Source organism: Pterocles gutturalis, unplaced genomic scaffold (assembly GCF_000699245.1).
Source record: "Pterocles gutturalis isolate BGI_N339 unplaced genomic scaffold, ASM69924v1 scaffold49263, whole genome shotgun sequence".
Taxonomy (NCBI): domain Eukaryota; kingdom Metazoa; phylum Chordata; class Aves; order Pterocliformes; family Pteroclidae; genus Pterocles; species Pterocles gutturalis.
Window position 1 is genome coordinate 1 of NW_010124926.1, and position 14295 is coordinate 14295.

Sequence of the window (14295 nt, forward strand, 5' to 3'; positions counted from 1 at the left end):
CTACAGCCCAGGCTGCCTCCAATCTTAACTTCTCTAATGGTATCCTCCACATTTGTGAGGACCAGGTCCAGTAGGGCCTCACCTCGGGTCGGTCCATCTATTACCTGGACCAGGAAGTTGTCCTCGACAGACTCCAGGAATCTCCTGGATTGTCTGCCACCTGCTGTGCCACTATCCCAGCAGATATCCAGGTGGCTGAAATCCCCCATCAGGTCAAGATCCTGCACGCAGAACACCTCCTGCAGCTGGAGCAAAAAGGCCTCATCAACAGGCTCCCCCTGATCAGGTGGCCTGTAGCAGACCCCAACCACTAGATGCCCTATACTGGACTGATCCTTGATTTTTACCCATTATTTTTACCCTTGATTTTAGTTCTGTAAGGTAAGCAGTTTGTGAGTAAACCACAGCATTGTGAATGACAGGTAGCCAGTTACAAACTGTCAGTCTTCAATTAATTCATTTCCAGATATTCGTGACTCCACTCAGGAGCCCTCCTGACTGCTTCTGTACAGTAAATAAACTCAAAAACAAAGTCATGTTTAAATAGTAAGACCTAATAGGATTTTTTGCCTGTAATAGAAGATGCTCTACATCTACACAAATCCTGCAAACTCATTTTTGATTGTAGCAATTTTAAAAGGAAGCTTATTCTGAAAAATATGAATAGCTTTGCTACAAAAGGACAAGCCTAAATTGGAAGACTCCATGTAACATGCTGCAATCACCAACAGGAACTACAACATTTTTAGCTTATTTAGAGTAGAAACAAACAACACAGTGCAAAGTGAGGAATAAAAATGAAGAGCTAAACCCACTTGTCCTGGTGAGCAAACCCTCATTCATAGCATTCTAGCACTGTTTATTTTTTGCCTTGAAAGTAATGACTGCTGGTGCAAAAAAGGGAAAGAAACTTGTAAGAGAAAAAGTTGCTCACTGGGAGATTCCTATTGCAATCTCCTGGAAAAATTTCAAGTCACATTCTTAAAAGTCATTTGGAAGGAATTACAGTCCCAAGTCTTTTTTTTTTTATCCCAAAGTTCTGTGAAATGTGAAAAAACAAAGAATCACTAGTTTCAGCATTAATTTTGAGCAGAACAAAAAAGAATGTTAAAAGAAATAGCATTCATTACAGTGAATTCATAGAAATAGACAAAATATTTGTGCAGGAAAAAAGTATTAGCAATTCTAACCTTCAGAGTGTCTCTGTTTGCTTCAGGTAGAAGGAGAACCAAAAGATTCAAAGCTTGCAGTTGTTGTTTCTTCGTTGGAAGATCTGCCAGTGAAGCACATAAACCTCAGCATTTTAAAATTGTCATTTGTCCTCTTCAAAAAGCAAGATTTCAAAGTCAAAACCTCTTGCAAAACGTTGAACGCATACACATGGCTAATTGTCATAGTATGACAAAGGACTGGCAGATCCTTCTTTTCTGATACTCATTTCCAGATGTTTTTTTTTTAGGATTCAGTTGCTGTATGACTCAGCAGTCTCCTGGCAATATTTTCTAGATGTCTTGTGATTCTTTATTTTGCAATGTTACAAGAAGAAATAGTCAGCTAACAGTTCCTCCCTTTTTGAGCCTGTGCCTCAACATATGAAAGGGTATATTCAAAACTGCTTTCACAGTTTCTCTGATTGTCTTAACAGTTGCGTAGTCTCCCAAGTCACCCACGCAGAACGAATACTACATGTTGCTGAATGAGGCAGGTCTCCAGTGACATAAGCAGCAGCAGCTGCAATGGCAAACCAGTGTACATAAAGCCAAAAGGAGAGAAACTTAACACATATCTACTGCAGTGAGTGCTGTACCAAATGCAGCAAGCTATAATTACAGAAAAGTGACATTGGTTCTGCCTTTATCTACCCCCAATTTCTCAGGGGGGCATCATTCACTCAAGATGCAGGATGAGTGCATCCCTACACTCCCCCACCTCCTAGAAGAGCTCCTACGTTGTGGCAGTGTTGATCAGCAGAAAGCCCCAGCTCTCTCACTTTTGTCACTTGTGATAAACTTCCACCTGTCATGCCTTAGAAGACACACTCTGGCAAGCCTTCCCAGCAGATTCCTAATGAATCAGGCCATATATAAAACAAGTGAAGAAGAAGGTACCTGCACTTGACATAGTTTAATCACATTATCTCAAACTTCAACAGGGCTGTTTTCATGCATCCTGCTGGGATTCCAACTGAACTGCTATTTCAAATACATTTCATCCAAATCAGTTTGGGAGATATCACCAAAAAAAAAAAAAGTTCATTGATAAAATAAAAAAACCCTCTTGCTGACCACTTTCTACCGTAATAAAAATTAAGGACGTGAATAACTGAATAACAAATTATGTAGCCATTTAAAATATGCAAGTAGTGATAACAGTGTATCACCTGCTCTAGGAAGACATACATTAAAAGTAAGGCTTAAATTTAGTTCCAAAACACCATGTCACAATACTGAAAAAGCAAGGAGAATCAACCTCTTCATAGGAAAGTAAGCAAAACCACAATTGCCAAACAATTAGAATTTATTACTTAAATCAATGTTTTCTGTCTGTCCACCTAAAAAACAACTGAATTTTAGTTTAAATTCCTTAAATTAACAAATTATTTAAATTAAGTTGTTTAAATATTTAATTCTAATCACACTACTTACTCACAGTATCAGGAAAAACACTGCCTACTGTCACAAAGATGGCCCTTTTTCTCTAACACCTAACCAACAAGACGGGCAGACAATTTAAACAATGGGATCCTATGAAGTGCGACATCTGTTTGGCATCAAATCCTTTGGCTCAAACTAGAAAGTGTTTTGGATCCTGGCACTTGAGTATTTTCTGGGTAACCACATAAGCCTTCAGACAGGACAGGAGCAGCAAGCAGAAACCCTCCTGGCTCCAATCAGAATCCGGTAAATGGAACACCCTTGAGGAGCTGTTTGCTGCAAGCATAATTTGAAAGCATTCTGGCCTTAACTTGCCACTCAGTACTACAAAATAAACAACACTGTGTAGCAGGCCTAAGCACCAGCCACCTCCTCCCACCAACTTAATAGCCTTGAAAGGAAGCTCACAACAGTTTATAAGAATATTCATTTTTCTGCCTGTCCAGGGGAATTCCCTGAAAGCATCCCTTAGAAATCAGCCATCGCTCTGCCTGCAGACAAGGGGAATAGATTTTTTTGAAACTAGCACCCTTGTGTTGGCTGGGGAGCTAAAGTATGTGGTTTCTCACTTGTGTTTCATTATCAGCAAGCTGCTCTCTTTCCGTTACAGCTGGTGTGTTTGCTGTCTTGGTGACCAGCTGGCAAGGAAGACATTTTCACAGGAACTTGCTAAGCTCAAGGGACATGGGATGATCAGCAGTTCTGACTATTCTGCTCTAACTTTTCCAGTTGTAAATGGATAAAATATCTTAAACAGTATAAATTACCATTTGTTAGATTTTCTGCAGAACTACTATACTTTGCTGTTGTTTTCTTTTGAAGCAAATACTGTTTATAAACCGATAGCATCATACACAATTTCCTTATAACCCATCTATACCTCCAAACAACTATCAGAAACATCTTATCAGAAAGTGGCAGTGTAACTTCATTTTATGTGTAAACTATTAAAAAAGATGTTACACGAAAAACATTATTTGTACATTAGCAAAAATATGCCCAGTCTTTTCTCAGGAGGAGTCATATTGTTGTTATTCAATTTGTTTTTCAGTCTCACATATTATTAGCAAAAATACTGCTGCAGCAAAGAGGCACTTCTCTGCACTGGTATCAATTCTTCGCAGCTGAGACAGAAAGGACAGTACTCACTCTGTACATCTTGGAAAGCTTTGAGATATTCTACAGTGAGGAGTGGCTGAGGCAATTCCCGGATGAAGAGTTTTAAAAGACTCGCTGCATCATGTTGCTTTACATTTTCCCAGTTGAAAGTCCCTTCATAAAATTTTGCTTCCAGTTCTTGGCAAAGACTCTGAAAAGCAGAAGATACAGAGAGCACCAATAACACTTGTCTGCTGGAAGTCATGCATTATACACACAGCAATACTTTCCATACTTTGAAAGAGGGAGAAAAAAGGGACATCTGAAATATCACTTAACTCCAGCTGCCAATGATCTTTTGCTACAAAAAGATAAACTGGGGATCAGAAGCATGGCAAGCAAACACATAGTAATAGGTAACAGATGGCCAAATGATATAGGAACAAATCCTATGGACCTGCCTGTGGGCCATATAGAATATAATATAAGAACCAGATATCATACTTATTCATATAAGGGTTATGACTTCCCCTCCCCCAAAATATTAGGATGTAGCTGATATACATAGCAATTCTGAAACTACTACCAAAGGGTGTAGCTGTAATGTATGCATGGCCATTTACATAAAGAAATATGGCAATTATATGTGTTGACACACAGTTTCCTACCAAAACATACACAAAGGTGAGGATGGTTCTCTTTTTAAAACACAGGGAAAAGACTATATGACTGGATAGCTGGATGTCTTGCCATCTACAGGGAACTCCATGCTGCTGGGCACAAACAGCTTTACCTTGCACTGGATGCCAAACATGCCCTCTATGTAAGGGGACTGTACTGCAAAATACGAGGTTAAGCAGCAGAATAAACAGCACTGAAAGTCTCAGTGACACCTTGTATCTCTGGGGTTGGGAAAGGGCAGGATACTATTGGCAGCGGACTTTACCATATACCTGCCCTGCTCACATGGCAGTGCTATTACTAGGCTTCCAGAGATGTACAAATGGAAACACGCTGCAAAGACTGAGTCCCTCTTAGTCCCCTAATAAGCATTGGTCCCGGCCTTGCACCCACATCATTTATTTCCCAATCTGGCAGAGTGGGAAATGGCCTCAGGTATAGGGCCAGTGGCCCTGAGGCACATCTCACAAGTCCCTCCTTTCTTCTTGCCTCAGCTCTTCCAGACAGAAAAGGAGGACAGAGACACTGGCTTGTTCTGTAAAGTATGTGAGATGAAGTGAGGGGAAGTGCTATGGAAAAATGTGGCCTTAATTATTTATCTGGACAAGAAGGGCAATTGGATAGAGGATACTAGATGCATTTTTAAGATACTGTTCTCATTAAATTAACTTTGTCCAAATGGAAAATGGATCTATTTCTAAAGAAAATGTGGACACTTAGTTTGATATAAAAGTTGGATGTTCTCAACAGTCCTCCAGAGAGATCTTCTGTCTCCACTGATTAAGTACAGGATTCAAAGGTGCAGACATCCTAACACAGATGGCTAAAGTCAAGTGGGTATGATTTCCTGCTCATGAACAAAAGCAAGCTTTAGAAATAAAGATGAAAATTCTCCCCGAGTCTCATCAGCTCCTCCATCCCCATTCATACCAAATCACTGTGGCAAATGCAGTATTAAACATCTCGATAAAATTAATTGTTTTATTTTAAAGGCAAGGGCAGAAATGTCAACTATGCATCCTAATGCACCAATGCTTAGATTTTAAAGTAAATGTGTTTAACTATGGGGTATATGCAATTAATTCTTTTAATAATAACTCTAAAATCTATAGAATAAGACAGCAAAATATTTTTTGTTGAGATGATCTGTGCCTTTCTATAAAACCATATAATGAGGAAAATATTTTTCTATAGGAGAAAAAAGGTTTAAGAAAATTAAGAGAAAACATCAGTCCTTTAATATGCTAAATTCTTTGTGTTTCTGTAAAATTTTCTATTTGAATAAGTAAAGGAACTTAACATCTCTGCTAACAAAATAATTGCTTAATTCAAAGATGCAGCTCCTGCAAATAAAGGGGTAAAAAATTAATGAAAGTCATATATTGAATGATCCCCTGTCTGGGAAATCATATTAAACTGATAAAATCAAAGAATAAAAAATAAAATAATTCCAAAATCATTCCAGTACGCAGAACTGATGAAAAGTGGAAAATAAAGAATGGAGAAAAATTGTAAAAAAATAATATCTTAGTTACTGGTAAATAAACAAAGCCAATTTCCATAATATTTCCTTCTTTCAGTTCTTTCTAATGAACCAGCTGCTGGACTGAGTTCTACACAACAGAGCCTGGCAGATGTCTTCGGACAGCTGAATCCACTCAAATGGTCCTTTCTGTTTAGAATTTAAGGCCAGTTCAGACCATCTTTTTAACACATTGGCTCTTGGTGTGAATCATACTGTGTATTTAGTTTCCTGCATTAAGGCAAGTACTGGGGAAGAGTCTGCATGCCTTTGGCACTCACTCTGCAAAGTGTCGGTGAGTACGGACATGCCTAACAAGATTGCACTTAGTGAGCTGAGTAGTTATATTGCTGTTCACAAAAATAAATGTGAGAGGTTCTTCAGTGCACGCTGGCTGCCTTGCCCTGTAACACAGGTTAAGTCTAGCTATTAAAATAGCCTCACAATGCTAGAGAAAAGCTTCCTCCTGGAATAGAAAGACTATGTATGAACTGTTCAGATGATTAAACTGGTTCAGGGAAAAAGCAAAAGACTGGAAAACTCGTGCCAAGAATTAATGAGATTTTGGCACAACTGAATTTGAAACATAGCTTTGTCTCTCCTTCAAACTCGAACTCCAGTCTTCTTTCCAAAATGACCCTGGATGAAACCATCAGCTTCCCGGCTAATATAGCTCAGTTTTCTTTGCAAAGAGATTTTGCTTTCTGTTTTTGAAAATTTTCATAACAACCTGGTATTAAAACACATTTCCACAACAAAATAAAATCAGGAAGTGCAGGTTAAGTTTTTGGGGATGCTGAGAATCTGTGCAATGTTTTACCTTTATTCTTGTTGCAACACCTGGTATTCTAAGAAGTCCTTCAGTTTCCAGAGTTGCCTCTTCTATGTGGGCAATCAGCTGCCAAACACAAAGCAAATTGCGTGAATGAGGATGCCACTTAAAAATTATTGGTAGATAGTTCTAATATACAGGAGCCTTTATGTAAGTATCTATTTATGTACATGTGTGTGCATGCATGCATTTGTGCATTCACATATGTAACAAGTAGACACACAAACAGTTCACAAATGGACTACACTCATTATAGATGTAGGAAAAAACCTTTAATATGGCTCTTACCTGTTTTACGAACACTGTTAAAGAAGAGTTTGTCTATTTTATTAAAAAATAAAACTGTATTTCTTTAGATCTCCTTTGGAGACTGAAGAAGTTTTTTTCCAAAATTACACTGTCTTAAAAAATAAATCCAAATTACTACCATTGTTAAAATGTCTCTGAATCAAAACAAGGTAACATCAGAGATACAGTACTAACTTTCTCACAAATACTCTTCTTTACAGCTTAACCAGAGAAGATCTAAGTACTTGAAGGCTTTAAGGAAGCTTCAGTTTTGAAAATCCTGGTATTCTCCTAACGGACTCAACAGTTTGCAATCCTATGCACAGCATAGATAAATTAGTAGAAATTCTGTAAAAGTACTTAAAACACATATCATAAATTTTCTCTAAAAGAGATGCCTAGAAGCATCCACTGAAGGATGGATCTAAGAGTATTCCAAAGAAATTTGTAAACGTCCAAAACTGATGACACAATTTTAGCACAGATGGTTCTCACAATGTTTAACTAGGGCAGTGCCTTTGTTAATACATTCCTGTGCCAGGTCTTGAGTAAGAAAATTTATTCAACACAGTTGTGTTTTCTCCAATTACAGAAATTAAAGCGGGTTTACCTACCACTGTATTTATGTAACTGATTAATGCCATAAAAAAGATCAGACAGAAAAAGCCAGAAAGCATCACTAAAGATGTCACCCAGTACATTGTCCTTGGTTAAAAAAAAAAAAAAAAAAAAAAGGGAAAAGAAAAAAAAAAAAAAGCGAGAGAGAAACAGAAAGTGCTAACTGGCCACATCCAACTCTCACTACCCAGCTTACTCCAGAGCCCTGGCTGCCACTCCCATCTGTTGGACACAAAGACACTGTGGACATGTTGTGTGATTTGACACGGTCACTACGTCTAGAGAGAGGCAAGGTCTGGTGGCACTGCTGGCGGCTGCGACTCCTTCGCACACACTCACAAGTTCCCCCTGGCAGACACTGCTGCCTGCGGGAAATCCCCTCTTCATCTCTATCAGGGCTGCCTAGCAGGTCAGAGACCTGAATTACTACCAGCAGAAACTTCTGGTGGAGATACGTGGATCAGTATTACCCTCTGATTTTCCAATGGGAAAATGGTTAGGCTAAATTATATCATTATTTTTAACTGTAATTCCTCAGTGAAATGAAAATTTGATGTACTTTTTAGTAAAAGATTTTTCTTTAATTAAGCAGATGTCCTCTTGGTTTGGCTTGGTTTGTTTCATTTCAGTGATAACCAAGGTACTTTTAAAAAGCACTACACAAAAAAATGTTCTTTCTTGCACTTTATGTAAATGCCCTATTCTTGGAAAGCACATGCTGTAGAGAACAGGCAGAAGAAATGGGAAACGTCTTAGTTTCATATTCTCATTTAAAGAAGAACTGTATTCCAAATGATGTCTGCACCTTTCAAAACAAATCCCACCTACAAGCTAGAAATGTTTATGGAGAATTTTCTTCCTGAAGAACTATGCTTACTATGTTGCTAGGACAGCACAGTGATCAATCACTTTTTTGCTATTTTATTTCTTTTATTCTAGATAGTATCTTTCCCAGAAATGTATTTTTATGATCCTGAGGAAGTAATTTCTGGAGTGAATGACACAGCAAAAGTTTTGAGAGTGATGCAAAATTACTTTTTCTGTTTCCTGAAAAATAACAAGGAGGTCCCCAAACCTACTGAAAAGGTGGTGACACAGCACTGAGTTTCTGTCAGGGTTAGGACAGGTCTACCCACTGTGGTCTCCCCCTTCTCATGCAATGAGACCTGTTATGCACAGGCAGTAAATCCAGGGTCTCCGTCATCTTTCCTATTATCTTCCGCATTACCATGACATGATACAGGCCAAAGCATCCCCCCACATACTAAAGTAACAAAGCTTTTGGAAAAAGGCTGCTTGCACCACCAGAGGCTGTTATCCAGGCTCATTTCCACCCCCCTAGATACCTGCTTTGTGGCCCAAATCACTTCTGAAAGGAGGAAACCACTTCTTAGAAAGACAGGTTCAGCCTGTGGGCCAGGGATTGAGAACAGCTATGAAATTTCAAGGATTTGCTCTGAGAAAAATAAAGGGCAGCCCTACTTAACGATGGAAGTTACACCACCTGTATAAAATGGAATTTGGCTGTAGTGGGTTCTTACACTGATTTTCAGTCTTCACAGACTTATTAGTAAACTTGCCTAAATCATGGAGACCAATTGTAACAAAATATAAACTTTATTCCTTTAGCTCAAAGTATGTCTGATACAAAGAAAAGTATCACATCTACTGAATTAATAAGTAAAGTTGCAAGTAAAAGTTACAATAACTTTGATTGATTAATGTACTTCAAACTGTGCTACAGGGAACAAATAAATCCAGGACAAAATGTTATTTGTTTGTCATTTGCAGGTACATAACAAGTTGACTTGTTAGTATCTATTTACCTTTTGAAAAATCAGTGGGATCTTGGTTCCTGGTAGCTTCTTCTGATCCTGTTCCAGTAAAACTGACAGTGGGACACCAAACAAGCCAGAGTCTGAAGAATAAAGCAAAAGAAACTGAGATTATTATCCACATCTGTTCCAGTAAATGTGATAACGGCATAAAACCACATTTTAAGCAATAAGCCTATTCAATACATTCTGAGATATTGACCTTTTGTTCAAAGTGTTTGAATGTCTTCATCAATCAGGTTATTACACAAAGCATTCTGAATAAAAGGATTCATTTATCTCTTCCTTCAACCATAAATCAGGAGTCTTCTGTTTTGACTTCAAATTGCCATCCACATATTCTTCAGTACAGTGAAGCAAACTTCATAAATGAACCATCTGCGTGGTTTTGGTTCGCAGAATGGGTGTTATGATGACCCTGCAATGCAGATCTCCACCACTCAATGCAAGATATTATAGTTAAGATGCAAATGGCATGAGTAAAATATCCACAAAATTTGCCTACTAAAATGAGACAGATGTAATTACCACCCAGTACTTTGAATACTTCTCTCTAATGAGGGTTTTGAAAGAAGAGCTTTTCAACCCTTGTGATTTTGCGTTTTACAAAACTAGCAGGATAGCAAGATCACCATCTCACCAAAGGTGTTTTGTTTTGTTTTTTTTAAATAAAAGCAAAAGTACAGTTAAGTCTTGGTTAGAAAACAACTTTTACAACAGTGTTAAGGCAATGAAAATTTAAAAAAATGGAATCTAGTCTCAGTTAATCTAACTCCGATGCAAACCTAGTCTTAGCCTCGAGCTACATGGGACTCCCATGTGTTCATGGCCCAGCTGAAGAGAAGTGAATGACCATTAAAGAAGAGCTGTATTAGTAACAATTAACCCAAAGTTTGCTGACATAGAACTTCTCTGTCAGAAGCACTGATAATTGCCGTAAGTGCAATTTTTCTGAAACAGCATGTAACACTACATGTAGCTGAATACTCATACTTTGTATGATGCCATGCCAATACCAAGCACAGAACAGTTTAATTACTAAAAAGATGTCTGCCCTTGAAGGAATGTGATATATGTCAAAGAAATATCAGTTTCAGGGCCAAGTCAGGGAGTTCTTGTATATCTACCTATAAAATATATAGGGACTCATACATACAGTCAATATCCATACCCCATAGTTCTATCATCTTGAAGATCTTGTCAATAATAAAAGTTTCTACTGAGATGAAGTTGCAGAAGGAGGTCAACAGAAAGGCAGGGCTGGGCACAGCACAGCATTCCCCAGCAGAATTATGTTTTCATCATCTTTACATACTCAAGCACAAAAGGGAACAGCCAATAGATCCACCATTGTATGAAACAATACACCTCAGGAGTAAAGAGGTGAGAGTCAGGTAGACCAACAAGGCACTGAAGGTGTTACATTGCAAAAGCAGATTTGTTTAGCAGAAAGGGTGACATGCCATTGTCTATTTCCTACACGTCCATGAGTCTAGCCCATCTTTTTTATGTTTTAAAAAAGTTTTTAATCAATTCAAGATTTTTCATGACTGCCTGTCATTCAGATAATAATGCTATGAGTGAAATTCAATTAACAATAAATTTGTTAAGAAGAATCAACTAAAACTTAGACCCAAAATACAAGAGAATAAAGTGTTGTCTCTGTTCATTACTGAAAGCCCAAGCACTTCTTGCAAGAAGAAAATGCATTTAAGGGATCAAGGTCTCATAGATATTTCTGTGTATGCCTTTTGCTTTTAAAAAGTTATTTTGTACTACTGTAAAGCAAAGAGCATATTCTGAAGAATCTATTGTACCTTGCTGTATATCTCTCAACCCTTTCTGTTGCTTTAAATTATTTAAAGTGACCTATTGCACTGTCACATTCACTGCACTTTGACATAGGGTTTTGGCTAAACCAGGCTTGTGATTAAGTGGTAACACATTTCAAGCTCTTGTAAAGCATTTAGCAGAAAACAGAAATACAGAAAACAAACAAGCACTGAAAAATTCTAGCATCTTGAAATTGGTTTCCATGTGTCCTATGGTCCCAAGAAAAGCACTGGGATTATACATATGCTCCAACAGCTGGCAGAGCAAAATGATGCATTGCAGCTGTCTCAACATCCTCTGCAACAGCCCAAATCTTCCACTTAATATGATGTTATTCAGCACAAAAATTGCATTATGGCCCAAATAAATACTGGATGGGCAAGGCCTATGGGACACAGGAAAGTCTGTACCAGACAGAAGAGGAAAGCAGGTGACAAAGGTTCCCCAGCATCTCCAGCCAAGGGCAACAAAAGCAAAAGTCAGGTAAAATCAGGGAAACACAGAATCATTTAGGTTGGAAAAGACCTTTAAGATCATTGACTCCAACTGCAAAAGTAGCAGAGTACCTACTTTCAGAAAAGCAGGAAAAGAATACCCACAAGAAACACACACAAATGCTCTCCCAAGGCATATATCAGCACACAAAAATTTCTATGAAGCAATTCTTCCTGCACAGCACACTACTAAGATAGTTCCTCTTCTTCACTCCTTGGTTTACCTGCTCAGTGACTGACCTGAGTTTTAACTTTAGACAAAAAGTATGGTCTCATAGCTGGAGTGACTATGTACATGAACTTGCTTAAAGTGGGCCTCGAGTTAAGGCATATAATTAAATGCTGCTCAGGACCTATGTTAATAAAAATTTTCTTCTGGAAAATCATAAAGAAACAGATGCTTTATTGGATTAAAAAAGACCTATTTGATTCAGAATATGAAACAATGACTCACCTTTGGTTTTGATTTTTACAGCTTTTTGCTGCTTGAATTCTGTCCCAAGTATGTCATAGAGAGCAGTTAATTCAATCAGTGCTAAAGAATAGACTTTCTTCATGTCCTGAGGGGCCAGGTCACCAATCTTTGTGGTACCTGTTTTGTCCTTCGGCAGCCTGAAATTCTAAAAGCAGAGATTTGCAGCAGAGTGAATAATCCAAGTTATAACAAATTACTTAGCTCAAAGGCTGTGCTTCCTTCAGGGCACAGCCTGTCATCATGAAGTCTGCTGCTACTCACTAAATCATGGGAGAATCCCCCAAATAGGTTGAAAACCCGATAATCTTCGCTGTACATCTCCAAGAACAGGCTGGCTTTGTCCTGCTTGTAACCACCTCCCACCTTCCCACACCACCACCTTCTGTATCCTTTTGCAATTTATATTGGTGGAAATGGATGTCCATGAACAATCCTATGCCCGTACAATTGGGATTGAAATCACTCTGAACTTGTGAACACAAAACAACATATTTGGCTGCCATACAAATAGTAATAAAAGGGTTCCCCTCTTTAGGAAAGGGGATCCTTAATTATGTCTCATTTCTACTGCAACAAATGCTCAGAAGCTGCAGCCAGAGACCAATATAAGGAATTGACCCAAGAGGGCAAGGCAGAGCAACTTCACAGCTCGTAGAGCTTTTTAACTCCACCTCTCTCACCAGCAGGCTACCAAGTAAAACTCTTGCTTGTGCCTGACATTAGCAGTGAGCATGACTCAAAGCAGGGAGGCTGAAAAGACTTTCTTCCATTTGGAAAGATGTATTACTCCACAATTACTTTCCCATACTGTACAAACTCAGCCATAGCATAGATGAATTGATGGGTATGGTACATGACTACAAGGGCACATACCAAAACATAAGCATAATTTACAAATTCTAGGCATACAGTCAGTTTCTTGCCTTGAGGTTTCATTGGCTTGCACAAACACCTATGTTTAAAAATAGCTACCAATGACAAAAGTGTAACAAATACAAATTGTAGATTTAAATAGGTATCTTCCTTCCTTTTCCTATCATTTTGCCACTCTTAATCGCTAAAGCAGAAACCCCATACCCAGGTCCTTGAGCCTTGCTCATAATCCTAGATAAAAGTATAGCTAATGTACGCATTATGCATATATATATGCATATATACAGAAGATAAAGTATAGCTATCGCTTCCTTGGTATAGGCTGCATTAGAGAAACATGACTCAAATATTTCAGAATCCATTTCTAAATATCCCTCAGTGTCTGGTTTATAATGTTTAAATTAGGATCATAGAATCATAGAATGGCTAGGCTTGCAAAGGACCTTAAAGATCATCAAGTTCTATCCCCCCTGCCACGGGCAGGGACACCTTCCACTAGACCAGGTTGCTCAAAGCCTCATCCAGCCTGGCCTTGAACACCTCCAGGGATGGGGCATCCACAACTTCCCTGGGCAACCTGTTCCAGTGCCTCACCACCCTCACAGTGAAAAATTTCTTCCTAATATCTAATCTAAATCTACTCTCTTTCAGCTTATACCCATTACCCCTTGTCCTCTCACTACACTCCCTGATAAAGAGTGCCTCCCCATCTCTCCTGTAGGACCGCTTCAGGTACTGGTAGGCTGCTATTAAGTCTCCTCAGAGCCTTCTCTTCTCCAGGCTGAACAACCCCAATTCTTTCAGCCTTGCACTTGGCCTTGTTAAATTTAATGAGGTTGGCATTGGCCCACCTCTCAAACCTGTCCAGGTCCCTCTGGATGGCATCCCTTCCCTCCAGCGTGTCCACCACACCACACAGCTTCGTGTCATCGGCAAACTTGCTGAGGGTGCACTTGATCCCACTGTCCATGTCTCCGACAAAGATGTTAAACAACACTGGTCCCAGTACCGACCCCTGTGGAATGGAACACCACACCACTCGGACATTGAGCCACTGACCACAATTCTGAGTTCGGCCATCTAGCCGATTCC

The 14295-nt window shown here is 38.9% G+C and overlaps 1 protein-coding gene across 1 annotated transcript; it reads right to left on the reverse strand.

Moving 5' to 3' along the window:
- Window positions 1-104: 104 nt before the first annotated feature.
- Window positions 105-14283, reverse strand: LOC104465362 (rho GTPase-activating protein 18-like; the record flags this gene model as incomplete). The annotated part of the gene is made up of 7 exons (XM_010078375.1): window positions 14263-14283; window positions 12310-12475; window positions 9520-9611; window positions 6776-6853; window positions 3804-3963; window positions 1191-1273; window positions 105-335 (listed from the first exon to the last, which is right to left on the reverse strand). Coding segments are annotated over exons 1-7 (831 nt in total), but the record flags the coding sequence as incomplete, so codon positions are not given.
- Between the last annotated feature and the right edge of the window lie 12 nt (window positions 14284-14295).